A 25,598-nucleotide genomic window follows, 5' to 3' on the forward strand; every position below is an offset into this window, starting at 1 on the left:
GAAGTTGCTTTAGATGATTCTTAGTTTAGTGTCAATGCATTTGAGGGTTGTACCGTACGCATATACATCAAGAAAGATCACTTCTTGATGTGTCTTTACAACCTCAAACGGGTTTGGACCAGAAAAGACTGCTTTTTAGAAACATGAATATAAATGGTTGTATTAAAATTTGGAACCAGCTTTAGATGCTTGATGGTTTAGTTTCATCGCATTTTCGGGTTGTACCGCATGCATATTTAGTTGTACATCAAATATTACTGCTTGATGTGTCTTTAAAGCTTGAATCTTAATAAGATTTTGTGATGTTTTTACAGCAGTCAAGTGGTGGGATGGCCACCTGTGAAGACTTATAGGATGAACAGTTTGGTAAACCAAGCAAAGTTTTCCAAAAATGAAGGAGAGAAGGGGGCGGGCGGGGACGATAAGTTAAGGAAAAAGAAAAATGTTAACCGTGAAAACAACGATGAAACAGTTGGTAAAGAAACTGGGCATTCGGGATTTGTGAAAGTGAATATGGACGGGTTACCAATCAGAAGGAAAGTTGATTTGAATGCACATGATTGCTATGAAACTTTAGCTCATGCTCTTGAAGTTATGTTCTTGAAAGCTTCCACAAGTGCGGGTCGCATCCGTAAGTGATGTTTTGTGACGGGTCAAAATGGGATGGTTAATGGGTCAAAGTGAATAGTTATAGTACGGAACTAAATGGGTTGGATCGACCTGAAACACTGCTTTTCATAAAAGTATATTTTTTTAATAAATTGAGTGTCCATTTGATAACAAAATTCTATAAAGATTTAGGGGGGGTTAATGCAATAAAAAGACATTTGATGAATTTTGACCCGTTTAGTCCATTTGACTCGTTTTGACCCGTCAAGCGAGATGGTTAACGGATCAAAGTGGATATTTTATATACAAATATACATGGGTAATGTATATACTGATAAACTCTTGTCGATTTAACGTAGGTACAGAAAAGCAGCAACGCTCTCGCCTTTTGGATGGATCTTCTGACTTTGTGCTAACATATGAAGATAAAGAAGGAGATTGGATGCTCGTGGGCGATGTTCCATGGAGGTACTATATTATAGTCAAATCTTTGACACCAAAAGACTCGGGCTTGACCCCAGTTAACCTGAATTACTCCGTTATATATTTATATCTTGCTTACATGTTTCTTTGTGTGTGGTTAACCAGGATGTTTATGGGCACAGTGAAAATGCTAAGAATCATGAAAACCTCAGATTCCAATGGACTTGGTATGTTTTGAATACTTTTGACCCGTTTAAGTTTGACCCATTTGACCATTTTACCTAAAAGCTATATATTATATTTTTTTAACCTGTTAGGAATAAAACTTGTCCTTTTCTATATGCAGCTCCAAGATACCAAGAAAAGAATCAAAAGCCGAAAAACAAGAGTTGAAAAGATGAAGAAAACCACTTAAAAGAACCACTACAGACTAGAAAAGTTTGAAGCTTTTGTTTGATAATCTTGGCTGTTTTACTATATATGTTTTCACTTTTTGGTTGGGCTCACTGGTTTTTTTTCGGTTCTTTTTGTTCATTCGATTCCTTTTTTCTGTTTTCTTGCTGTCGTAATACTATTATAGTTCTATACCCAACTTGAATGGTTTGATGATGTTACTTACAAGCTTCCTAAGCGCGTATATTATATTTTAATCGGTATTCGTCTTTCTGGGTTTATTTTCTTGGTTTGATTGTAAACTATTCTAGTATAAGTGTATCTGTTACTGTGATTTGGTTTTTCAAAATCCAAGTCATTCTAATACCATGTACTCAAAAAATTACTATTTTTGACTCGTAAAGGTCAAACTGACTTTGACTTAAATTGACTTTTTGCCCAATTTGTCTGACCCGCTAATATTGCAAGCTTACTAATATAGCAGCTAAAACTCCACACCCCAAATATCAAATCAAGTAGTCTAACTATCAAGAACTGAACATAAACGCAAACCTCATGGATGCTTATTTTAGAATCATGACGTGCAACAAACATAAAAAAGATAGTATTTAAGAAGTCAACACGCAACAAGTCTCATACAACAAGGTTGCGTCGATGAACTAACAAAAAGGATAACGAGTTTAACGCAAAAAGTCTCGTGGATCGCTTACAAAACCGGTCAAAGCGGAAGCTGCAGCAGTGTAAGGAGAAGCTATATAGATTTGACCATCTTTGTGGCCCATACGACCCGGGAAGTTCCTGTTTGTGGTCGATACACACACCTGCCATCATTAACAATGTTAATACATGCTAAATGCAATTTGAATGGGATTAAAGATTGCATCTTTAAAGTTAAAAACACCAACCCTTTCTACATGCAGTGTAAATTGATGTGGGTAGCACATTTTACTTAAAAATGAACTGGCTTTAGCAGTTTTCGGTTTTCAGGTTGAAAATAAGATCGTTTCACGTCAAAAGTCAAACCATGTGATCTTTCTTGATTTTTTTTTTGAGATGTTTACATATGAATAGATCGCTTCGGTTATGTTTTATTTAAATGTGTACTGGAAAGAAAATACTGGCCTGAGGTTCGTTAATGCGTGCATAAGTATCTTTCGGGCCACCCAAACAAGCACCACAACTAGGGCTAGTAGGTGTATCACATCCAGCAGCTTCAAAAATCTGAGAGCAAGTCTTTTCCGCCAGCCCCTGATACCGGGAGAGAATAAAGGTCCATCCATACCTATCAAATTTTAATGTAATTAGCATATGATAAAACATACACTATGCAAAGTTTAAAAACAAAAACATTTAAGACTACAACCTTTTGTGTAGCGGGAACAAGAAAAGTTGGTACTTTGACCTTTTCACCCTGCAGGTCAAACCAGAGGTTTACATAACATGAGACCCGTGAAAATGCGAAAAGAGGGTACGATGGTAGAATTGAAAATGTCAATAAGCAGCAAGATGTTATGAAAACTTACTGAAGCTAGAAAAACTTTAGCAGCAGCTAGAAAATCTTCGGTTTTGCCACCAGTACAAGATCCAATATACACTCGGTCTATCTTGACATCTTTGCATTCCCTTGCTAAAGCCCGGTTATCAGGAGAATGAGGCTGCAACGTGTAAAAACCAACATTTACATTACATGAATCACAACAGGCTAATGGGTCAAAACAGGCCCATCTAGAACTGGTAGAACGGGCCAGCTAGGTAGGGTTGACCCACAAACATTTTTTTATCCTTTTAAAAAAGATACATAATTAACACTTTGATTATATTTACAAATGCAATGTCGTTATTTATAATCTATGTCGTTGAAAAAAATCATTTGAGAATCTTTAAACCCGTTTGACCCGTTCCGGCTTTCCCTTTAATCTAAATCTTTTTAACGGAAGTAAAATACCATACCTTTGCCACTAAGGGCTCCAATTTGGAGACATCGATTCTATACTCGGAAAGAAACCTGAAATTCAAGAAAATATGAACACAAAATGAGAATTTAAAGCTTCTTAACTTCTTATTATGTAATCAACAATCAGGGTACACAATAATAATGAAATTCATGAAAACTAGATCAAGACGAGCAAAAATGAAAACGAGATCACCTTGCATGCTCATCACTGTAGACCGGTTCATAAGGCACAGATGTTCTTGTCTGCAGAATATGCAAATCTTAGTGAAACGAAAAGTTCAAACAATGTTGAGACCCTAAACGTTGACTTTGAAAGTAAGTTTACTAAAATCGAAATTGAACGGACCTCAAGGTATTCAAATGTAGTAGCATCAGCTGGAACAATACCGTTCTTCCCTCCAGCTTCAACAACCATATTGCATAGTGTCATTCTTTCTTCCATCTATGCGACATAACGAGAGCACAAATGTAACTTAATAATAATATAACGGGTCCCACAAACACTTATTTGTCTTCTTTCAATAAATTTTATAGATAATTAATGTGTTATTGTATATGATTGCAGAAACTTACAGTTAGGCTTTCAATAGTCGAACCAACGAACTCCATTGCTTTATAAGTTGCACCAGATACAGATATTTCACCGATTATCTACAACAAATATAAATTATTAATAAAACAGAAAATTAAATCTTAAAAATATATACAAACAAGTGATTTTATGATTGTTACAAATGCAAAGATGTAACAACAATATGTTTTAGTGTTTAAAAGATTACTTGTAAGATCAAATCCTTTGCAAGCAGATAATCAGGCATTTCTCCATCCAATACAAATCTTAAGGTTGGAGGCACCTGTAGATTCAACAAAATCAAAATGAATATATAATTTAATAAATAAACTAAAGCTGGGTATAGTTTGGTAACTTTGCATTTTGAACTCTAAACTTTATTTTGATATCATTTATGTAGCGAAAATGGGATGAGAATTAGTTAAAAGAGACAATATAATTAAAGGCGTTGATCTTTTGAGAGGATAAGGGTTAAGTGGCAAACCAACATGTTACAAACATGTCTTTAACTCTAAATAGGCTACAAGAAATAACTAGAACACGAAAATTGATGTAAAAACATGTTTTTTCAAACCTTAAGCAAAGCTTTTCCGGTCCCTAACACGAAACCAGCATCCGTGTTTCCAATTCCTGTAGCAAATTGGCCAAATGCTCCAGCAGTACAGGTGTGAGAATCCGTACCAAGCAAGACCTAAAAGCAAAAACGTACATATTATAACAAATATTAAAGATATAATGCTCAAGTTGACAATAATAAGGTTAGGTCATATTGGTACATTAAAGTAAGTAGACCGTTATTGTATGTCTTGAACCAATGAAATATAGATTCATAATTATATTGAAACACTAATTGTTTATACAAGAAGTAATAATCTTGAAAATACAAAGGCTACGGGTCAACCCGACCCGTCTATTTTATCACTGCTAGAGTTTTGGGAGTACCTCTCCAGGTCTGCAATGACCTTCTTGTGCAAGAGCTACATGACATACTCCTTTGTAATCAGGATTAGCCTGGAAAAATATATTACTAATGTAATTCATAGAACATGGGATTATGAATTATAAAATCAAGATTCGAAAAAACTCATAAAATGATATCCTGAAGTCGCTAAGATCTTTAATATCATAAAAATACTTGATCCCTTGCTCATGTGAGAACTCCCTAATGATATCAACATTTCTATTTGCTCTTTCATCACTTGTGAAAATATAGTGGTCTGGTATGATAACAACCTTTCACGGTCCCAAACCTGAAACAATAACCACAATCCCACATAATATCACATATTTCATATTATCATAACACTCTTGTCTTTAAAGTTTCTAACTTTTTTTCTTTTCTTTTTTTTTTTTTGCATAAAAGATGTCGGCTAATTTGAATGTTGCAGTAAAAATGACTTATATTTGTACCTTGGCATCATTCCCAAATTCTTTCTTGAAAATTCCAATGGAGCCCGGGCCACAAACATCATGTGTCATCAAGACATCAACATCGACCCAAACATTCTCGCCTGGGCTCAAATGGGATTTCTTAGAAGCCCTATAAAATATTTTCTCGGTCATCGTCATCCCAGTCTTCACCTAAAACAACAAAAATCCAATTAGTTTGCATCAAGTTCTTGACTTCTTAATATCAAGACAATAAATATACAACAATATCATTTGATAACCAAAACCGGGCATAACATTCAAAGTTGATTTTCTTTAAGTTCTCAATATCTTGATGCCAAAAACATTAACGTTATTTTTGCAAATGAAGTTAAATTACCTAACCCTAACTGAGTTCAAACAGACAAACACCCCTAGTTTGCTCTAGGTTGTCAAACTAATGGTGTAAAACTATGAATTAACAGCAAGACCAGACCAAATTTCTAAAGTGATCAAATTTATGGTGCCAAGTTTATGATTTCAAAAGTTGCAGAATTCAAGATTATAAAACATCAAAAACTCGATATGAAAATGAACCAAAACCCATTTATTTTGCATCAAGTTCTTCACTTTTTGATATCAAGATAATAAATTTTTAACAAAATTATCCGATAACCAAAAAACCAAGCCGAATTAACCTACACTCAAAAGTTAATTTCCTTCAAGTCCTCTAAATCTCAATGTAAAAACATTAACTTCAAAAAAAATAAGATTTTTGCAGATGAGTGTTAAATTACCTAACTAACCATAACTGAGTTCAAACACCCCAAATTTACTCTATCTTATCAAACCAATAGCGCTAAAGTTATCAAATTGATGATGCATAACTGTATAACCATCAATTAACACCTAGACCCTTGTCATATATGACTTCAACAGTAAAAGCATTCAAGTTTAAAACTTTATCAAATTGATAGTGTCTAAGCATCAATTAGCTGCTAGAATATGCCATACTTATGAATTTAACAGTAAATATAATCTATAATTTATAACATCAATATGAAAAAAACATATAAAAGAAAAAGCCCTAACTGAGCCAGTGGCAGATGGCTTTCGTTCAGCCATGACAGACATGATCTTCGTGGACACTTTCTTGTGAGAGATTCTGATTGAGCTTGAAGGGTGTGCAAGAAACTGAGACACGCCAGCATCTTTCTGCAAGATGGGTCAAATGAATCAAGAAAGTGTAAAGATGATGATAAAGATTGAATCGTGATGGTGTTATGTACCTGGCTGACGAAGGGTGAAGAGGCTGATGAGATTGAAGATGAAGCTGCAGCCGCCATTGATGAAATGACCATCGTTGGGCTTGTGGTTGTTGAGAGTCTGACTGGAATGAGAGTGTGGTTCAGATATTGACACTTTTTTTAGTAATATTATAAACAAGCAATCAAATATATTTGCACGAGAATTAGAGGTGCACAAATAGCGTTTGTCAACTACCCGGTTTCGGGTATGAAACCGAATAGAGTATAATAGGGTATTAAAAAATTGGCAAAACCAGGTTCGGTTCGGATATTTTCTTCAAAAATCATACTCTATGCATATGTGTTCCCGAGTCTCATTTAAAGAGGGGAGGGGGAGGAAATGAGAAGAAAATGGGAATGAATCATGTTCCAGATATTTTTTAATGAAGGGAGGGGAGGGAAAATGCTAGAAAACTTAAGTCAATACTTATCCTTCCAAATTGGAGAGATTATGAGAGAAAATGTTTATGTATAACATTAACTACCTATTAACTCCTACATTTTCTTTTATTTTCTTCTATTTTTCATTAAACTCGGGAACATGAAATGAAGTGATTATTTTCCTCCCCCTCTCTTTCTTTTCTCTTTCAATTATCCTCCCTTTCTTTTCTCTCCTTAAATGAAACTCGAGAAGTATAGAACCATATATTCTAAAATCGGGTATGAAAATATATTGAAAAAACCATATTTTCGAGTTTTTTCGAGCTTTTTGCTGGCTATTTTTCGGGTACAGGTTCGATTTTTTAAGAAATTGCACTTTTTAGAGTATTTTCGGATATTTTTCAGGTTTTTTCGGGTATCTGAAAAACCCGGTTCCGGTTTTCGGGTATTACCGTGTATAAATAGGGTCCGGTTCCGGGTACATGTTTTGGTACTGAAATGCGTACCATCCCTATGGGTACAGGTTTGGATAGTAAAAACCCGGGTATAAAAACCTGTTTCGTGTATTTTTTTTGGTACGGTTCTAGTTTTTTGTTCACCTCTAGCGAGTATATCATGGTTCAACTAGCAAGAGCTGGTTATTACGTCACGTCACTATAATGTATGTTATGAGGCTTTAACTAGTTGTCTTTTATTTTAAGGTTTATGAGTTAACTAGGCACACTAGATATTAAAAAATATAAAAACAAAAAAAATAGTAATAATAATTTGTGAGGTTGTTAGACCCTTCGTAGTGGGCGATTCTCACCCTCAAAGTTCCCGGGAACACCGCCCCCAGGGGGCTTGGGGGGGGGGGGGATGGTTGGTTTTGATTGGGGTTTTTTATGTGTTATTTTTTATAAATGATAATAATAAAAGAATAATAAAGTAATGATTGTTGGGGCTCCATCCACTACATCCCTTTTACCTGAAAAACCCTGATGCTGACGTGACGCCAGATATCACACGACGCTCACAAAGGGGTTCCATCCACTACACATGATCTTAGTGGTGGTTGACACTAACAATTTATGTTTCAAGCAATTATGCACATGGCACATAGTTTGTTTGAGACAACACAATGTTCATGGTGCCATCATGTCCATGTGACACGGATGACGTTTCTAAAACACACAACCTTATAAATTAGAACCCTAACCTTAAGCTAATGTTTAATCTTTCATATTTTCAGGGGTTTTTTAATTCTCTTATAGAGTTACAAAAATATCAATGCCCAATTAAGTTTTAATGTTCGTTAGTGTTAGTAGCTAAGCGTGTTACAAAAAATAAAGCATATAACCAACACTTGTTACATAAAAATCTCAATACCCAAACATAATCACATAGACTAACGACGTAATTAACCCTATAATTATATAAACATATTAACAGTGTATTTTTGTTTTTCTTATTCATACGTATAATTTTATACTGTATTCATTTTTGTTTTGTTTTTATTTTTTAATATTCTAATTAATTAAATTTAAACATAATAGAATAAAAGAAAAAAAATCAATAGTTTTTAACAAAAAAAACAAGAAGTTAAAAAACTTCAATTTTCTTGAACTCTCTTTTAATTGCTTTAGAGAATGTGATACTGTGCTACCGTAACAAATTAAACCGATATCAATAAATTCAATTTATTGCAATAAAATTTTCACCGCAAGACGCAAATTACTGTTTAAATTAATAAACACAATAATAATTCTATTATAACTAAAACCGGTTGTCTGTGTGTCCATTGTCCAATGTCCACTACACAAATAATAACTGAACCACGCACGCTTATTTATTTTAGTTTTATTAATTTTCCGTTTTCTTCTTGTTCCATGTTTATTGGCGGGAAGAAACCCCCATTTCACTCTCAAATCCCTAAATTAAGCATTAAGCTATCAAATTCAATTCAATCCCACAGAGACAAGAATAATAATAATAATAATGTACTGGTCCGCGGCCAAATCCGTGGTCGTCTCCGGCCACCGGTGGCGTTCCATCGGTCTTCTCACTCGCCGCCATCTTCCTCCACGGCGTCATTTCATCTCCTGTCCACCATCACTGTAACCCTCTCACTCTTATTATTATTATTATTATTATTATTATTATTATTATTATTATTATTATGCTGTAGTTTCATACGCCATATTTGGTTGTAATTAACATCCGTATGTATACCAATGCAGCACACACTGGCAACTAAGATACATTTGGAATTAGATAAATGTTTTTGAAAAGTGTAGGACAGTAGGACCTACAATGTTGATATTTAATTTATGAATTATAGTTTGAGCAATGCTATAAAGTATGTAAATTTTCTTATACCATTTCCCGAATCTAAAATAAAAGATTTGCAATCTAAACAATAAATGTTTTTGGAAATAGTATCAGGATTCCTAAGCAGATCAATTGCTTTAAAGATAAAAAAACTTTTGCAACAAACATCAAAGCAACTAAAAAGTCAAAGGAGTCAAAAAATGTCAGTGAGAAAGACGATTCTCATATTATCTGGTGGAAGGAGGTATTTTTCTTTATTTTCTAGTCAATTTTGTATTTATCTTTATGTTGCATCATAGAAAAATGTTATATTTTTTGTCATGTTTGATCTTTCAGAAAATGCAAATGTGTAGAAAGACATCTTCTATGCATCTAATAAACAAACTCACTAACTCTAATCTGCTCGGTTTGGATGATAATTTGAAGAATGGAAGGTAATTATGTTTGTTTGTTACACACATGCAACCATTTTTCTCACATTACTCTAAATATTTTTGCCTGTTCGTTAATCGTTATGAAGTTTAAAAGAAGGTACTCAATTGTGAGATACTGAAGTTCAAGTCAAAGTTTCCACGTGAAGTTTTGCTGTGTAGGGTATGATAGTATTTTACATAATGTTTCTATCACTTGGATTTGTTTATTAAGATTAAGTGACGAAAGTTTCAATCTATTTAGGTCGGGGAGTTTTATGAAGCTGTTGGATTTGATGCTTGTATACTTGTGGAGTATGCTGGTTTGAATCCATTTTGTGGTCTGCGTTCAGATGGAGTTCCAAAGGCTGGTTGCCCTGTTATGGTAGTTCTGCTTTAATCACCGTTGAAATATCTCAAATAAGTACCTATCACTTCATCTTTCTTTATGCAGAATCTACGCCAAACTTTGGATGATTTGACTCGTAATGTATTTTCAGTAGTAAGTGCTTTGAGTTATGATGCTGCTGATAATTATATCTAGGCTTGTAAATGAACCAAAGGAACACGAACGAAGCATGTTTTTGTTTGTTCTTTTAACTTTAACTGAACAGATGATCGAAAATGAACGATTAAATGAACGGGGTTTTCTTGTTCATGTTCGTTAATTAAGAAATGAACATGCTTTGTTTGTTCGTTAAGTTAAGAAAATAACATGTTCGTGTTTGTTTATTTTAATAGTATAAACGAACAGTTCACAAACGTAAGCGAACGGACATAGATTAACGAGCATAGTTGAGCTAAAACCAGTTAAAAGTAATGTGAAGAACAATATGTTGGGCCTAATTATAACTAGAGTGCTAGACTAAGCAAATGAACGAAACGTAAACGAACAATTGTTAACGAATGCAAGAGTAAGCTGTTATGGGCCAAAAAGTTTAAATGAATATATTAACGAACGCAAATGAACGAAACTTAAACGAACAAACTTAAACAAATTAAAATGAACGAAAGCAAACGAACATTCACGAACATAAATGTACGAACGAGACATGTCTTTATGTTCGATCGTTTAATTTAATTGAGCATGGTTGTCTGTTTATGCCCGTTCTCTTATTTTATAAACGAACTTCACGCCGAAGTGCCGAACGGTTCACAAACTGTCACTGAACGTTCGATATTTCCTTGGAACTTGAAGGCATAATTGTTTTTTCAAGCTGTACTAATTACTTTCCATTAAGATCAAGTTTGAATTGCTTTAGTTTGTTAATGTTACGTGTTTATAGTGCATTGTGGAGGAAGTTCAGGGCCCCGCTCAAACTCGTTCCCGTAAAAGCCGATTTATATCCGGGTATGTTTTCACCTTAATTTGCTGCTTACCTCTCATTTGTTGTTAACCGCCTTTGCGTTTTGACTTTGTTTTTTTAGTTTTGTTTTCAGAATTTATTTCACTGTGATAATATATGCAGGCATGCACATCCTGGAAGTCCTTATGTTTTTGGGCTCGTTGAAGATGGTCATGACCTTGAGTTTCCTGAACCAATGCCAGTCGTTGGTATGAGACATTTTTTTAGTTATTTGTGTGAAGTTCCGAATATTTTTTAATTATGTATGTATTTTTTTATTCAGGGCTTTCTCGTTCTGCAAAGGGGTATTGCATAGTGTCAGTATTGGAGACTATGAAAACATACTCGTTAGAGGATGGTTTAACCGAAGAGGCAGTAGTTACAAAGCTGCGTACTTGTCATTATCATCATTTATTTCTACATAAATCATTGAAGAACAATTCTACAGGTAATTAATATTTTTTAAGATTATTTTTTCATATTACATTTTGAATGTTATTAATATTCTTACAGGAACGACACGCTTGACAGAATTTGGTGAAGGTGGTCTATTGTGGGGCGAGTGTAATGGAAAATATTATGAATGGATTGAAGGGAATATTGTCAATGAGATACTTTTTAAGGTTTGTATATTTCTGATTTCTCTATATATATGCATCGAAGTATCTCATAGCATCTTACAAGTTACAATTGATGCTGCAAATTTCAGGTGAAAGAGCTTTATGGTCTTGATGATGATGCCACATATACGTTGCTTCAGAAAACAAACCTCATCCGTTGCACCTTGGAACAGCTTCACAAATTGGTCGGTTATTGTATTGTTAGGCTTATGGTTTTTATATCTCTGGAAGTAGTAATACTTTATAAACTTCTATCAAATATTAGGTGTCATACCAACCGAAGGCGTACCTCTTTTATTAAAGGTTTTGCTTCCTTCTTATTGCACCGGATTACCTGCTACGTAAGTAGCTTGTTTTCTTATTTTAAGTTATTAATCATAATTACAGAATGTAGTCATTATTATTTTTGTAACAGCTACATCAGAGATCTACTTCTGAACCCTCCTGCTTATGCAATTGCAACCACCATTCAAGGTAAATGCCAAATTATGGACTTTTGTCAAAAATATGATTCGTTTTTTTTTTTGGAAATACTATTGAGTTTGTCATTATCTTCACATCTGCAATGGTGTGCTATACTTTTTTGCTATTAATGTGCACCTAAATTTCATTCTTTCATGCATATTCTGAGTTACTATATTCCCAAGTTCTAAACTAAGTGTTTTCATTTCTTATACGTGTCCAGCAATATGCAAACTTATGAGCCATATATCATGCTCAATTCCTGAATTTACCTGCATCGCACCATCAAAGGTAATGTAATTCATTCATTATGCGTTATGTGATTTGTTTCTCTTCGATATTGTTTTCTTGTATGCTTGATGTTTATCACTAATCTTGCAGCTAGTGAAGCTACTTGAGTTAAGGGAGGCTAATCATGTCGAGTTCTGCAAGATTAAAAGTGTGCTTGATGAAACTTTGCAGCTTCATAGAAACCCTGAGCTCAATGAGATAATGAGTTTATTAGTGTATCCTACATGGGTTGCAACCGGGTTGAAAATTGACCTTGAGTTACTGGTAAGTTGTTAAAATTCCATAATTAAACATTGATATTATATATTATTTTATCAAAGACTTGTTATTTTTATTGTTTGTTTTCAGGTGAATAAATGTGAATCAATCTCAAATACAATTGGGAATCTTATCTCATTAGATGGTGAAAATGATCAAAAGTTAAGTTCATATGCAAACATACCAAGTGAATTTTTCGAGGTTATGGAATCTTCATGGAAGAATCGTGTGAAGAAGATCCATCTGAAAGAAGTTTATGAGGAAGTGGACGAGGCAGCTGAAGCCTTATCCTTAGCTGTAAGTATTGTTATTTTCATCATCATTTTCATCTTTAATATGCGAATTAACTAACATATGTTCTTTTTCTAGGTCACAGAAGATTTTGTTCCTATAATTTGCAGAATAAAAGCGATCACAGCACCACTTGGAGGACCAAAAGGGGAAATCTTGTATGCTCGGGAACACAAAGCTATTTGGTTCAAGGGAAAACGTTTTACACCTACCGTATGGCATAATACACCTGGTGAAAAACAAATTAAAGAACTGAAGCCTGCTGTAGATTCAAAGGGTAGAAAAGTTGGAGACGAATGGTTTACCACAATCAAAGTAGAGGATGCACTCACAAGGTAGCGGCGAGTCAAACATGTGTGTTTGACCAACTCGACCCGTTTGTTAGTTAAATCTTGTTGTTCATTGTTTAAGGTACCATGAAGCTTGTGTAAAGGCGAAGTCCATGGTGTTAGAGTTGCTAAGAGGACTGTCTGCTGAGTTGCAAACTGAAATTAATGTTCTCGTGTTTGCCTCCATGTTGCTTGTTATTGCGAAGGCATTGTTTTCTCATGTGAGGTATCAAAATCTGAAAAACTTGAACTTGTATCTTATTTTAGTATGTCATGTTAATTGTTATATTATATTTAAACAGTGAAGGCAAAAGAAGGAAATGGGTGTTCCCGACTCTCGTTCAGTTCCAACGTCCCGAGGTACAATTCATTTTACCATCTTTTGCATATTTTGAGGTTTAAGGTCTTTTTCATACTAAATTTGTATGCAGGAAAAAGAACAAATGAACAGAAACTGTGAGATGAAGATTACTGGTTTATCACCATATTGGTTTGATACAGTTGAAGGAAGTGCAGTGTTGAACACAATTGACATGAAGTCAATGTTTCTTTTGACCGGACCGAACGGTGGTGGAAAATCAAGTTTGCTTCGTTCAATTTCTGCAGCTGCACTTCTTGGCGTATGTGGATTTATGGTACCTGCTGAGTCAGCATTAATTCCACATTTCGACTCCATTATGCTGCATGTTAAATCTTACGATAGCCCGGCAGACGGGAAAAGCTCGTTTCAGGTACACACTATATTACATTAATATTATTATGTCATTATTATTGTTACTTTTTTCGGGTTTTACGAATTATGCTACACAAACTTTGTACAACATAGTGATATATTGTTGCATATGGATATTATTTTTCAGATTGAAATGTCGGAGATGCGTTCTATAATTACTAGAGTGACTTCACAAAGCCTAGTTTTAGTGGATGAGATATGCAGAGGTACAGAAACTGCAAAGGGGACATGTATAGCTGGCAGTTTTATCGAAACTCTGGATTCAATCGGTTGTTTAGGTGTCGTATCAACGCATTTGCATGGTATCTTTAACTTACCACTAACTACAAAACACACCGTCTACAAAAAAATGGGAAGTGATTTAGTGAACGGGAAATCTAAACCGACATGGAAGCTGGTTGATGGAATATGCAGAGAAAGTCTCGCGTTTGAAACTGCTAAAAAAGAAGGTGTTTCAGATGCAATAATAAAACGAGCCGAAAATCTGTACAACTCAGTGTACAAAACAGACTCAGACTCGAATTCAGATGAATGTATTCAAGAAGTTATTATTTCTTCTGGTAATGAAATAACAAACCAAATGGAGACATTTTGGAAAGATGTTGAAAATGCTGTCTGTATAACATGTCATAAAACTAAAACTACAGTGAGATGTGTTTTAGTACGGCCTGGGGAACAACCACCTCCATCAGCAACTTGTGCTTCGAGCGTTTATGTGATTTTGAGACCCGATAAAAAGCTTTATGTTGGAGAGGTAAATATTATGATTAACTGAAACAAGATTTGCAATTTCATTGATGTTGCTAATATTTGATCACATGCATTTCAGACAGACAATCTTCGTGATCGGATATGTGCACACCGGTTAAAGAAAGGGGTGCGAAACGCTTCGTTTTTGTATTTTCTAGCTCCTGGGAGAGCATGGCTTGTCAGCTAGAAACTCTGTTAATCAACCAACTTCCGAATCATGGTTTTAAACTCACGAATGTAGCTGACGGTAAACATCGGAATTTTGGTACTTCTGATATCTCTTTTGAAAGCTTAAATTTACATAGATGATTAACCGAATTTTGTCATGAATATCTTGTAGCATTCGACACTTGTATTTAGGGTTTTGTTGGTGCAACAGTTTTGGGTCAGTTATGTTGTGCTTTAGTTATTGTTAACCGGTGGGTGCTCACTGGGTGGTCCTTGTAATCACACAATCTATTTATTAATGCAGCATATGTTATTTTCATTGAAAACATGATTCTGAGTTATGTTCAGTTTAATTACTAAAGTACCCCTGCATAATAATGGTTAGACAAAGTAACCTTAAGTCCAGCATTAGCTGACCATGAATGACAAAAAAAGATACTTGATATTATTATTTAAGACACATGTCAAATACAGTTGCAACCTACAATCTCAATAATGTATCTGCAATGCTTGCAGTTTAGTTACATCAAAATCTTTAAGGGAAAAAAAAGAAAATTCTTCGAGTGCATATCAGCTTTTAGCGTTTAATTTTTCTACAAGAATCTTGTTCAGAAGCCCTGGATTTGCTTTGCCCTTTGATTCTTTCATCACCTGTTAATTTGTTTTTTCAATGGTTAAATTTATAATAATTGAAAAACAGAAATTAGTCACTAATTCATGAGCAGTTGAACAAATAAAAAATAAAAAATCAAACCTGTCCTGCAAAAAAACCCTGCAGCTTGGTTTTACCGCCGCGGTATTGTTCCAACTGTTTTGGATTATTAGCAATTACTTTATCAATTATTTTCTCAATCTCAGCTGGATCTACTATCTGTTAAACAAAACACAAAATCATGCCATTAAGATAAAAAAATGAAGACAAATTAAGCTTTTTTTAAATTAGGACCTACCTGTACAAGATCTTTCTCTTCAATCAGGCCCTTAACGGTTCCACCTTTTTCCATTAATTCAAGAAGTATCTGCACAATTTCACACAAATATCTTTAAAACCATCCTTAAAAATCTAATTTTTATAACATTTTACTAAAACAATTGACGATATCAGAAAGTAGAGACACACACACCTCTTTCCCTATCTTTCCACTGATGGTTCCACTTTTTATAGAAGCTATCAACTCGCTTAACTCTTGAGGGCTAAGCTTGATTTCATTAATCGACAATTTTTCATTCTTCATGTAAGCAGCAATATCTCCCATGATCCAATTAGCAGCCAGTTTAATATCAGAAACATTGGCAATTGTAGCATCAAAAAACGCAGCAACCTGAAACAAGTGATAGATCCATGATTTCCAATAAATATGACAAATCTAGTAATATTATAGGTTGAGCGTGACATACATTAACATCATTTGCAAGAAAAAGAACATCTTGCATGGTTAGACCCAAATTCTCATATCTTCTACGCTTCATTTCCGGAAGTTCAGGTAACGAATCACGAATATCGTTCACATATTCTTCTGTGAGTATAACCTCCGGAAGGTCGGGTTCAGGAAAATATCTATAATCTGCAAGTCCTTCCTTTTTCCTCATCGTAACTGTTTTCTAACAACAATAAATAAAAAGATAAGAAACCATAAAAAGGGTGTTTTTGAATGCGCGCTTTGAAGTTTATTATTTAATAATGAAATGATTAGAAATTAGATTTAGATAACCTGAGAGCCTTCTTCCCAGAGACGTGTTTCTTGGACAACTTCATCCGCTTGCCCTTTGTCATAAAGCTCTGCCTGTCTTGCAATCTCAAAATCTATAGCTCTACTCATTGCTGAAAATGAATTCAGATTCTTTATTTCAACCTGTTGATCAGCAACCACTTATAAAAATCAGTTACAGACAGCAGAAAGATTTTCTCCATATAATGTGTGAACAAAATAGCATCAAGATTTAATATTTTCTTTCAACTTGGCAAGAATATAAAATAAAGTTGGAGACTTTCAACCCGTTTGACCCGCCCCGTTTGACCTAAACCTTTTTCATTTGACCCATTTGACCATTTGAGATAAAACAACCCATATAAACCCAACGGGTCAAAATATTTACCTTGGTGCCGAATTGTTTTTGACCAATAGGACGAATGGAAACATTAACATCACAACGAAGCGATCCTTCTTGCATATTTCCATTACTAACTCCCAAATATCTCACCACCCGTTGTAACTCTGCAGCATATTCTGCAGCTTCAATACCCGTTCTCATATCAGGTTCAGAAACTATTTCAAGCAAAGGCACTCCCGCTCTGTTCAAATCAACCTGTTCCCAAAAAACAATATTTTTATGATTCTTCTGGTCACAATAATCAATAACTTATCGACGCCAAAGAACTATAACTTTGTCTTCAGTGGGATCAGGTTAGCCATTCAAAAGGGGGTGGCGGCGCAGCTTGTTGCCCTTATCTACCTCTTTATTGTAATTGGATCCTTTTTTTTAATATATGAAAAAAAAGTAGATTTAAACTATAAAATAATCACCTGAGAATAATTCCCGCTTCCCGTATGAAGTAGCTTCCCTGCATCCTCCTCCATATGAACCCTAGTAATCCCAAACCGTCTATGCCCACCACCAAACTCAAGTGGAAGATCAACATCAATGGATCCATCAGTGGCAATTGGTATATCAAACTGTGAAATTTGGTACCCTTTTGGAAGATCCGGATAAAAATACTGTTTTCTATCAAACTTTGAACTCATGGACAACTTGCAGTTGAGTGCAAGACCGAGCATTACAGCACACTTGATCACTTTAGAGTTCAAAACGGGCAATGCACCGGGCAAGCCCATACAAACAGGGCAAATACACGAGTTTGGCTGAGACCCGTAATTATAAGCGCAGCTACAAAACGCCTTTGTTGTAGTTGATAACTGTACATGTGTTTCTATACCAATAATTGCTTCATAATCTTTTAGTACTTTTTCAACGGCTTTTGCTCGGGCGGTTTCTGTGAAGTTTGAGGGAGCTTGTTGTTTTGTTTTCATTGCGGTTTCGGCTTGTGTGCTTTGCATTGAACAAAAGATAACATGTTTTCTAGCTGAGAATGCGTATGAGTAAGGCAATAATGGGCGGGTTTGAATACCTCTAAATAGTGTAAGAGCCATTAAAACTATTTTTTCGATAACTTAATTGGGGTGTAACTATGAAAACTAAAAAGTATCTGCAGTGTATACAAACAAAACATAATCAATCAAGAAATCAAGATTCAAGAACAAGTTGTGACAAAAAGTACAAAAATTTCATAAAACAAAGCTGAAAGATTCAAAAACTTTTGTTTTCATTGAGGTTTCGATTTGTGTGCTTTGCATTGAACAAAAAATAACATGTTTTCTAGTTGAGTGTGTATGAATAAACGGTTTTGAATGCCTCTAGTTAGTGTAAGAGCCATTAAAATTTTGTTAGATTAATTCAGTTGGGATTTAAGTATGAAAACATCTGCAGGTTTATACAAACAACATATAATCAATCAAGATTCAAGAACAGTTAAATGACAAAAACACAAAAAGTAGACAAATTTCATAATAATAAGCTGAAAGATTCAAAAAACTTTTATCACATTTGAATCGCTAATTATATTCCAAGAAAAAGGCAGTTATAACATGAACTACTGTGACTAAAGCATACCCACAAGTAGGGCTGTAAATGAACCGAACCGGACAAACAGATGGTTCACGAACACTCTACTGAACGAAAATTCGTGTCTGTGTTCGTTCATTAAGGAATTGAGCTTGTTCATGTTCGTTGTCCCCAATTGTTAATATCTAATTTACTATAAAACGATTACAATAAAGTGGCATGCAAACGAGCAACAAGCTGCGCCGCAACCCCCTTTTGAATAGCAAAGCCCATAATTTATATTCCAAGAAAAAGGTAGTAATAACATAAAAGATTCAAGATTAAATTAGGGTTGTTGAATTCGAAATTAATAATAAAAAGATTGAATGTAGAGCATGAAAGGTGTTTAATTTACCTGACTAGAACTCAAATGAGCTGCTGCTGAGCCTGTATACAACGAACATGACAAAAGTAACAGCGAGTGATATTATTATTAGGGGTTATCTTTCATATCAAAACCCTTTATTCGATCCTGGTGTGTCTGCGTGTGTGAGTGAGGTTTTGATAAGAACGGATGTGACAATGTATGAACCAGAGAAGATAAAGTTACGATTTAGATTATAGTATTAATATATCACTCATAAAGTGAAGAACAACAACGTGGTCGTGCCGGAGTGGTTATCGGGCATGACTAGAAATCATGTGGGCTCTGCCCGCGCAGGTTCGAATCCTGCCGACCACGTATTATTCTTTTTTTTATATAATTATTTTGTTTTGTTTTGTTTTGTTTATTAAACAAAATGGTTACCATCTAGGATAATAAGTTGGAATCAAAATTTTGTAACCAAGGATCAAATGATCTTAATATAGGCAAGTAAGAATCATATACTTCCCGATCAAATTTGGCTTAAAAGCCTAAGCATAACTTTGTCTACAACATATTGTATAACTAGGTTATAACCCGTGTATTATATGAGGCTGATATTATTTATTTTAAAATTTAAAATAACATTCAACAAACTAAATAAAAATTATATTTAACAACATTTTCATTTACAATTACATGATATACAAGTGTTATATACTTTTAAACACTCATTCAAGATCTAATTTGAGGAGCATTCAATTACATACCATGATATTTTATTATAACTTAAAAAATATATAGAACTCATTTAAATATAAATGACATGATAAAAAATCTAACCGGTTTACATACATTGGCAAAAACAAACCATTAAATATAGATTACAAACATCCATTTCATTCCAAACGTTAGCGAGAGTATTAAAAAGCCCAACCTTTGCCAAACGCATCTTTTAGATTAATTGGGCTAACATTTTTCACAATCCCAAACTGTTCACATCTTTACTGACCACATTAAAATCCTTTTGACTTTGTTGTCTTTCTTTAGATAAAGATGATGATAAAGTAGACCAATTGGTATTTGTTTAAAAGGGCAGATGATTTAGGTTTTTGAATTTTGATCAATAAAGTAAAGAGCCTAGAAAAGTAAACTCATTTACTTTATGATAGTAACTTTCAAAGCAAGCTTTGTAAATGATAGACGTGGATATTCTCAATTCATGACACATAAGCCAAATGATTTCTATGATTGACACGTGTCCAATGGACTTATATGTATGACATGTGTCCAAGATGTTCTTCTTTATTATACAGGTAGATATCCTAGATAATAAACTATTAAACAAGCCCTATTTGTAATGTAAATGAAAACCATATGTGTGACCGGAGCATATCATCGTTGTTAGTGATTTGCTGCATTTAGTTGAGTATAATAGTAGGAGATGATGAGGAAAGAGGTGAAGATGGGTGGACAATGGGAATGATGACGACAGAGGCAAGTTTTATATAGTGATTCGTTACAACTCAAGAGGCGCAGATTGGCTAGTTAGCCTTATCGACTTTAAATTAACACAATTTTTAAATAAATAAAAAAAACTATAATGAAGTGCCTATCTTTTTCTCTCGAGTACGACTCTCCCTTTCTCTCTCTTCCACGTTGGAGTTTTCATATTGACATTTCGCCACAAAAAGTATATGTGCACAAACCAGGTATTTTAAGGAACCGGTTTCGGGTGTGGTCAATAAGAGTAAAAACCGGGTCGAGTAGGAACCGGTTTCGGATATAGGGGTATTTGATTGAATTTTTTATCGAGTTTCGGGTAGGGTTGGTTCTGGTTTTGTGACTGGTTATTTCCGATTTTTGTTTGGTGCGGCTTTGGAGGGAAATCCTATACCAAGTCGTAACCACGGACCCGAGTTAGGTGCGAAACCCAATATGAAATAAACTTGAAGATCACAGTTGTTATTGATGAACCAAAATGAAGATGACTGAGAGGCTGCAGCAATTGGGTGGCAGAGCCATGTCAAGATTCTCATTCAAAAACGCCACTATCATCCTTTGTTTCTTCAATTTGATTACCGCACTGTTCTTGATTCAAAGCTTTCTATCTCCTACCAACTCCAATCGATCCGATTCAGGTACATACAATCTAGCCTTTCATTTTTCATCAAATCACCGATCTTTAACTATAATTAATCGCTCCCAGTTGTTCCATTCACTATGTTATTATCAGTTCCTGAAAACCCCCAATTTCGCAGTGTTGTAGAACTCGCTAGGTACCCGCTAGTGGTTAATCGGGTTTAATTGGATTGGAATTTTGTAATTTTGAAAAAATATTATATAATTTTGAAAAATTACATATAAAAGTTCACATAGTATTATAGTTCAAAGTTCAAACACAAACAATTAAATGTAAACATAACAAATCAATGAGAAAGACCGATAAATGGGTTAACGGGCATTCAATTTGGGCCAACTAGTGATTAGTTGCACCAGTTAGCTGAAAGTTAATCCGTAACCCACTGACTAGTGATTAGTTGCACGGGCATCCAATTTGGGACGACTAGTGATTAGTTCACCGATTAATCCCTTACAACTAGAGGTGTAAACTGTAAACGACTTTGACTTATGAGGGCTCGAGCTCAGCTCGTTTCGAGCTCTTTTTTCAAAGCTTGAGGTCAGTTCGTTTATTATTTATAATTAATTTATATATGTTTTTAAATTTTTTATATTTTGAAAAAACCATTAACGCGCCTAAGCTTGGCTCGAGCTCGCGTAGTACCTTAAATGAGCAAAAGCGGGTTGAGTTCGGGTTTGGAGTGTAAAATTAATTCATAGAAGTACAAGATAGGCAAAACTTAAAAATACATAAGGCTCGAAGAGCCTAAACAAGCTTCCCATACAAGGCTCCTCGAAAATTCTCGGCTTGTTTCAAGCTTTTTGTCATTTTGAGCTCAAGTAGGCTCGTTTGGACCCCTACTTACAGCATTGAACTCAAACGATTGCTTCTCGAGATTCAGTTATGCTCAAGTATATAAAGGAATCAGAAGAATTACGTCGTGCAATGGAGCCTGTAGAACTTATAAAAAGAGTAAATCTAAGTGATCTTGTGATTACGTGTCAATTTGATTAGATTATGCTACAGTTTTGATTCTATATCGTGGCATTGTGTTTATACAAGTGATCTAGATTTTTCTGTAATGGAGTTTAGGTTAGGGAAATTGAGAGAGAAGGACATGAAGAAGTTGAAACTGTGCAAGAGAAAGACACAAAACAATCTGCTGCACTTGACTTAATATCGAGGTTGAATAACCATCGATCCTATTCAGATGCCGATAATCAGAAAGGTAATTTCTTTCTTGAATTCAATGTTTTCTAGAGGTGTAAACACAGGCTGAGTCACGAGTTATAATGAGGTTGGTTCAAAACGGGTCAGGTTGGGTTTGTTTGAGTTGCCAACTCTTTTGTCCATGTTAATATTAGGATATGATTTAACACTTGTAGAGTTGTATCATTAACTCAGTGGCCTAATTGTTTTGAAGTTACATAGCACCTGGATTTGTAGGTATTTGTATACATAAAGTTCGAAATTTTGTATTTGATCTGTTATCAAATATCTTCCAACCCAGTTTAATCGGTTTTCACATGAACGAGTTGAAGTTGCCAGTTTGCCGTACCTGGTGTGTTTAGTCTGTTGGCTGTTTTAAAAGAAAGAAAGATACATGCTTTGACTTATAAAGTCAAACTAACTAGCTTTCATTTTCAAATATAAGATAGATCTCGTTACATATTTAACGATAATAAAATTTTCCGAAGTTATATTTGTTTGTAAATTTAATTCGTTATCAAATTCTGCTGAAAAGTTGTCAAGAATCAGTGCCAATTTTGAAGTTCAGAATGTAGCATTTTGACATGAAAAGTCAAAGATAAATGTGCTGACCATATATTCTTGTTGACTCTTATCAGCTCTAGAAGAATGGCGTAAACGGAAGATGGAAAGAGCAAGACAGCGTGGTCTCGGTAGAAACGGGACTGCCACCTCTCAAGAATGAACTATTTGTTTCAGCGCATTCACAATTCATGGCAACACGTATGTTTTTGTGTTTTGAATATGAATATACGAATGTAAAGAGGGTTTCGTATGTAACTTACACAACTTTTTTGTAACAAGAGTTCTCTTTATAGTTTGTATGGTTAACTACTAATTACTGTATGAATGAGTCGATTTGATCTATCTTTTACCTTAAAACGGGTCGAATCAAAATAATGCAGTTGCAACAATACGATGAAGGAAATAAGTTTTTCTTGTTCGGTTCATGAAATAGATGAACTAAACAAAAGATTGAACATAAAATTGATAAACTAAACAAGAGTTTGAACATGAAATTGAATGGAATTACATGATTTACAAAAGAGAGTTTGAACATAAAATTGAATTGAATTACATGATTTACAAAAGATGAGCTGGTTGGTGTGTGAATTTCTAACATGTAATGGAAACATGATTTAAGCCTAATATGAAATTTATTGGTCGATATCGATCTAAATGAGTTCAATTGAATTGTGAAGCACATCAAGTTAAATGGGTCGTGTTCAAATTAACATGAAATAGGTTGTGTTCAAATAACATCAAATGGGTTGTGTTCAAATTAACATGAAATTATAGGTAGATATCGATCTTAATGAGTTCAATTGAACTGTGAAGCACATCAAGTTAAATGGGTCGTGTTCAAGTTAACATGAAATGGGTCGTGTTCAAATTAACATGAAATTATAGGTCGATATTGATAAATCTAAATGAGTTCTATTTAACATGAAATTATAGGTCGATATTGATCTAAATGAGTTCTATTGAACTGTGAAGCACATCAAGTTAAATATGCTATGTTCTGTTCCATCAAGTTAGGTCGTGTTCAAGTTAAATGAGTTGTGCTCAGTTTCATCAAGTTAAATGGGTTGTGTGTTCGGTTCAACTAAATGGGCTCATATAACCCTATATTTTTATAAATTTAGAAAACCCTTAATTTTATAAATTTAAAAATGTGCTTAATTTAAAGTGCATTTAATGTGTTTAATTTAAAGTGCATTAGATATGTATGCTAATTCAAAAACATAGTCATATATGTACATTCGTGTTTCATTTTTTCATCATTTGTAACTTAATTAGCCTGGCAAATAAAGACATCTACCTTTCTAATTAAAAACTATTATCAATTAATATCATATAATATTTTTATAGATTCATATAAATGGAAGTCCACATTGATGTTGATTAATAAGAAACATACATGATACATTACAAGTAACAATCCATACAAAACCCGAAAACCAAACCAAGCATCATCAACACCATAACAATCCCCTTATTTCTTTATAAATTTACATACACACATATAAACCATCAAACTGATCAAACCCTTGTCCCATGACCCATCCCAGTCGTTCCCTTGATGCCGGTGTCCGCCGGATGTGTCCCCATCCCATAGTCCGTGTCGCGGTATCCCGGCCCATACCGGCTGCTGTACAGTCCCGCGTGCACCAACAGAAGATACAACAGCTCCGTTATCGTCAATATTATGATGAATGCTTCCACAATCCTTAGCCTCCAGCCTCTATGACCACCTACATTTATCTGCTTGCATGCAAACCTACACATTTTTAAACATCACTTTTTGAACCATAACTTTGTAAATATTTTAGCTATAGAAAACATTTTTTAAAGCATAGTTTTTCTTTTTTCTTTTTTTTTTCATTTTAGGATTACAAATACAAATATATAATTATTAATTATCCTATTTGGCTTTTATAATTTGTTTTAAACTTATGCTCTAAAAAATATACTACTTATGCTAAAAATATTTTAGCTAAAGAACATATTTTTGAAAGCGTAATTTTTTCATTTTAGGATTACAAAATCGGATATATTATTATCCTTTTGTTTTTAGAATTTATTTCAAAATTATATATGCTCACAAAAATATATATACTTGGTGACCAGTGCGCTAACTATTAAACTAAAGGCATAATTTTAATTTGATTTAACTGGTTTTTTTAATTCTTATAATCCTAAAATAGAAAATAAATTCAAGTACAAGCATGAATATAGGTTCATTGCTGGATTTTCTTGTTTTGAAGTAATCAGTGGCTCTAGCGCCTTGGTCGTTTTTATAATAAAAATTTGGTTGATCATTCAAAACGATTTCTTTTCACTAAAGTGTACAAAAGATTACCCGAAAGCGAGAACCGTGACAGCCCACGCCATTAGAGAAGTAGATCCGGCTGCCGCTAGACTGTCGTTCCTCCACGCCCTAAGATGGTTTCCACCCGCAAACTTCGAAACTATTCCGAGAATCGAAGCTAATATCGCGAACTCTAGAAAAAACTCCGTTGCACCGTTACCACCAAAACCTACAATTAGTCGACAAACAATTAATATATTGTCTTATAACTTCATAAAAGAATGTAATAATATAATAGAGAGACAGGTAAGCGGAACGGGTGGTTTGTTTGGCGGTTGATAAGCTTATTGAGACACCAAGCAGAAAAGCCTAAGGTAATGAAGTACAAGACCAAGTTAAGAAACAACAAAGGTGCCGCTACATTTCTTCCCACTGTTTGTGCCATGATATATGATCTTTTTAACAAAATCTAGTTAGT

The 25,598-nt window shown here is 34.3% G+C and overlaps 4 protein-coding genes, 1 non-coding gene and 2 pseudogenes across 8 annotated transcripts; 4 read left to right on the plus strand and 3 right to left on the minus strand.

Moving 5' to 3' along the window:
- Positions 1-261: 261 nt before the first annotated feature.
- LOC143549496 (auxin-responsive protein IAA13-like) lies at positions 262-1,676 on the plus strand. 2 transcript variants are annotated; one of them, XM_077040396.1, is made up of 4 exons: positions 262-631; positions 975-1,077; positions 1,198-1,259; positions 1,379-1,676. In XM_077040396.1, the coding sequence occupies exons 1-4, from the start codon at positions 355-357 to the stop codon at positions 1,423-1,425; spliced, it is 489 nt and encodes a 162-aa protein (XP_076896511.1). In that variant the 5' UTR covers positions 262-354; the 3' UTR covers positions 1,426-1,676. The 2 variants fall into 2 exon arrangements, with proteins under 2 accessions (XP_076896511.1, XP_076896510.1); XM_077040395.1 differs by having other exon boundaries at positions 263-631; positions 969-1,077; positions 1,379-1,672.
- Positions 1,677-1,960: 284 nt separating this feature from the next.
- Positions 1,961-6,716, minus strand: LOC143549497 (3-isopropylmalate dehydratase large subunit, chloroplastic-like; annotated as a pseudogene). Its single transcript, XR_013138145.1, has 15 exons — positions 6,608-6,716; positions 6,411-6,533; positions 5,361-5,531; positions 5,049-5,200; positions 4,893-4,961; positions 4,525-4,641; positions 4,159-4,233; positions 3,953-4,030; positions 3,726-3,821; positions 3,573-3,622; positions 3,376-3,430; positions 2,949-3,080; positions 2,789-2,836; positions 2,548-2,707; positions 1,961-2,246 (listed from the first exon to the last, which is right to left on the minus strand). The product of XR_013138145.1 is annotated as a 3-isopropylmalate dehydratase large subunit, chloroplastic-like (transcript).
- Positions 6,717-9,855: 3,139 nt separating this feature from the next.
- Positions 9,856-15,509, plus strand: LOC143549498 (DNA mismatch repair protein MSH1, mitochondrial-like; annotated as a pseudogene). The gene is made up of 19 exons (XR_013138146.1): positions 9,856-9,910; positions 9,992-10,111; positions 10,181-10,228; positions 11,013-11,077; positions 11,196-11,281; positions 11,356-11,520; positions 11,586-11,695; positions 11,782-11,877; positions 11,958-12,033; positions 12,108-12,166; positions 12,378-12,445; positions 12,536-12,709; positions 12,794-13,000; positions 13,073-13,329; positions 13,406-13,549; positions 13,626-13,683; positions 13,755-14,054; positions 14,184-14,810; positions 14,886-15,509. The product of XR_013138146.1 is annotated as a DNA mismatch repair protein MSH1, mitochondrial-like (transcript).
- LOC143549499 (glutamyl-tRNA(Gln) amidotransferase subunit B, chloroplastic/mitochondrial-like) lies at positions 15,414-19,118 on the minus strand. The gene is made up of 9 exons (XM_077040397.1): positions 18,990-19,118; positions 17,500-18,179; positions 17,072-17,281; positions 16,687-16,827; positions 16,373-16,576; positions 16,099-16,296; positions 15,925-15,993; positions 15,729-15,845; positions 15,414-15,625 (listed from the first exon to the last, which is right to left on the minus strand). The coding sequence occupies exons 2-9, from the start codon at positions 18,121-18,123 to the stop codon at positions 15,545-15,547; spliced, it is 1,644 nt and encodes a 547-aa protein (XP_076896512.1). The 5' UTR covers positions 18,124-18,179; positions 18,990-19,118; the 3' UTR covers positions 15,414-15,544.
- Positions 19,119-19,234: 116 nt separating this feature from the next.
- Positions 19,235-19,316, plus strand: TRNAS-AGA (transfer RNA serine (anticodon AGA)). The gene has a single exon. It is a non-coding gene; the product is annotated as a tRNA-Ser (tRNA).
- Positions 19,317-20,882: 1,566 nt separating this feature from the next.
- On the plus strand, positions 20,883-23,161 carry LOC143549478 (uncharacterized). Its single transcript, XM_077040379.1, has 4 exons — positions 20,883-21,079; positions 21,962-22,032; positions 22,153-22,288; positions 22,908-23,161. Exons 1-4 carry the CDS (start codon positions 20,920-20,922, stop codon positions 22,991-22,993), a joined length of 453 nt encoding a protein of 150 aa, XP_076896494.1. The 5' UTR covers positions 20,883-20,919; the 3' UTR covers positions 22,994-23,161.
- A 1,000-nt stretch (positions 23,162-24,161) lies between these two features.
- Positions 24,162-25,598, minus strand: LOC143549479 (membrane protein PM19L-like). The gene is made up of 3 exons (XM_077040380.1): positions 25,433-25,598; positions 25,172-25,349; positions 24,162-24,589 (listed from the first exon to the last, which is right to left on the minus strand). The coding sequence occupies exons 1-3, from the start codon at positions 25,563-25,565 to the stop codon at positions 24,352-24,354; spliced, it is 549 nt and encodes a 182-aa protein (XP_076896495.1). The 5' UTR covers positions 25,566-25,598; the 3' UTR covers positions 24,162-24,351.

This window comes from Bidens hawaiensis, unplaced genomic scaffold (assembly GCF_021521415.1).
Source record: "Bidens hawaiensis isolate Kalapana, Puna unplaced genomic scaffold, B.hawaiensis_p1.1 tig00015610_1, whole genome shotgun sequence".
Classification (NCBI taxonomy): domain Eukaryota; kingdom Viridiplantae; phylum Streptophyta; class Magnoliopsida; order Asterales; family Asteraceae; genus Bidens; species Bidens hawaiensis.

Coding starts and splice junctions, on each gene's coding strand:
- LOC143549496 (XM_077040395.1), top strand. CDS start 355: ATGAACAGTTTGGTAAACCAAGCAAAGTTTTCCAAAAATGAAGGAGAG. Junction 632..968: donor CACAAGTGCGGGTCGCATCC/GTAAGTGATGTT, acceptor GATTTAACGTAG/GTACAGAAAAGCAGCAACGC. Junction 1,078..1,197: donor GTGGGCGATGTTCCATGGAG/GTACTATATTAT, acceptor GTGGTTAACCAG/GATGTTTATGGGCACAGTGA.
- LOC143549499 (XM_077040397.1), bottom strand. CDS start 18,123: ATGGCTCTTACACTATTTAGAGGTATTCAAACCCGCCCATTATTGCCT. Junction 17,282..17,499: donor GAAGCGGGAATTATTCTCAG/GTGATTATTTTA, acceptor TTTTGGGAACAG/GTTGATTTGAACAGAGCGGG. Junction 16,297..16,372: donor TTCTTGCAAATGATGTTAAT/GTATGTCACGCT, acceptor CACTTGTTTCAG/GTTGCTGCGTTTTTTGATGC.
- LOC143549478 (XM_077040379.1), top strand. CDS start 20,920: ATGAAGATGACTGAGAGGCTGCAGCAATTGGGTGGCAGAGCCATGTCA. Junction 21,080..21,961: donor CTCCAATCGATCCGATTCAG/GTACATACAATC, acceptor CTCGAGATTCAG/TTATGCTCAAGTATATAAAG. Junction 22,289..22,907: donor AGATGCCGATAATCAGAAAG/GTAATTTCTTTC, acceptor GACTCTTATCAG/CTCTAGAAGAATGGCGTAAA.
- LOC143549479 (XM_077040380.1), bottom strand. CDS start 25,565: ATGGCACAAACAGTGGGAAGAAATGTAGCGGCACCTTTGTTGTTTCTT. Junction 25,350..25,432: donor CCAAACAAACCACCCGTTCC/GCTTACCTGTCT, acceptor GACTAATTGTAG/GTTTTGGTGGTAACGGTGCA. Junction 24,590..25,171: donor GTCACGGTTCTCGCTTTCGG/GTAATCTTTTGT, acceptor AAAAATGTGTAG/GTTTGCATGCAAGCAGATAA.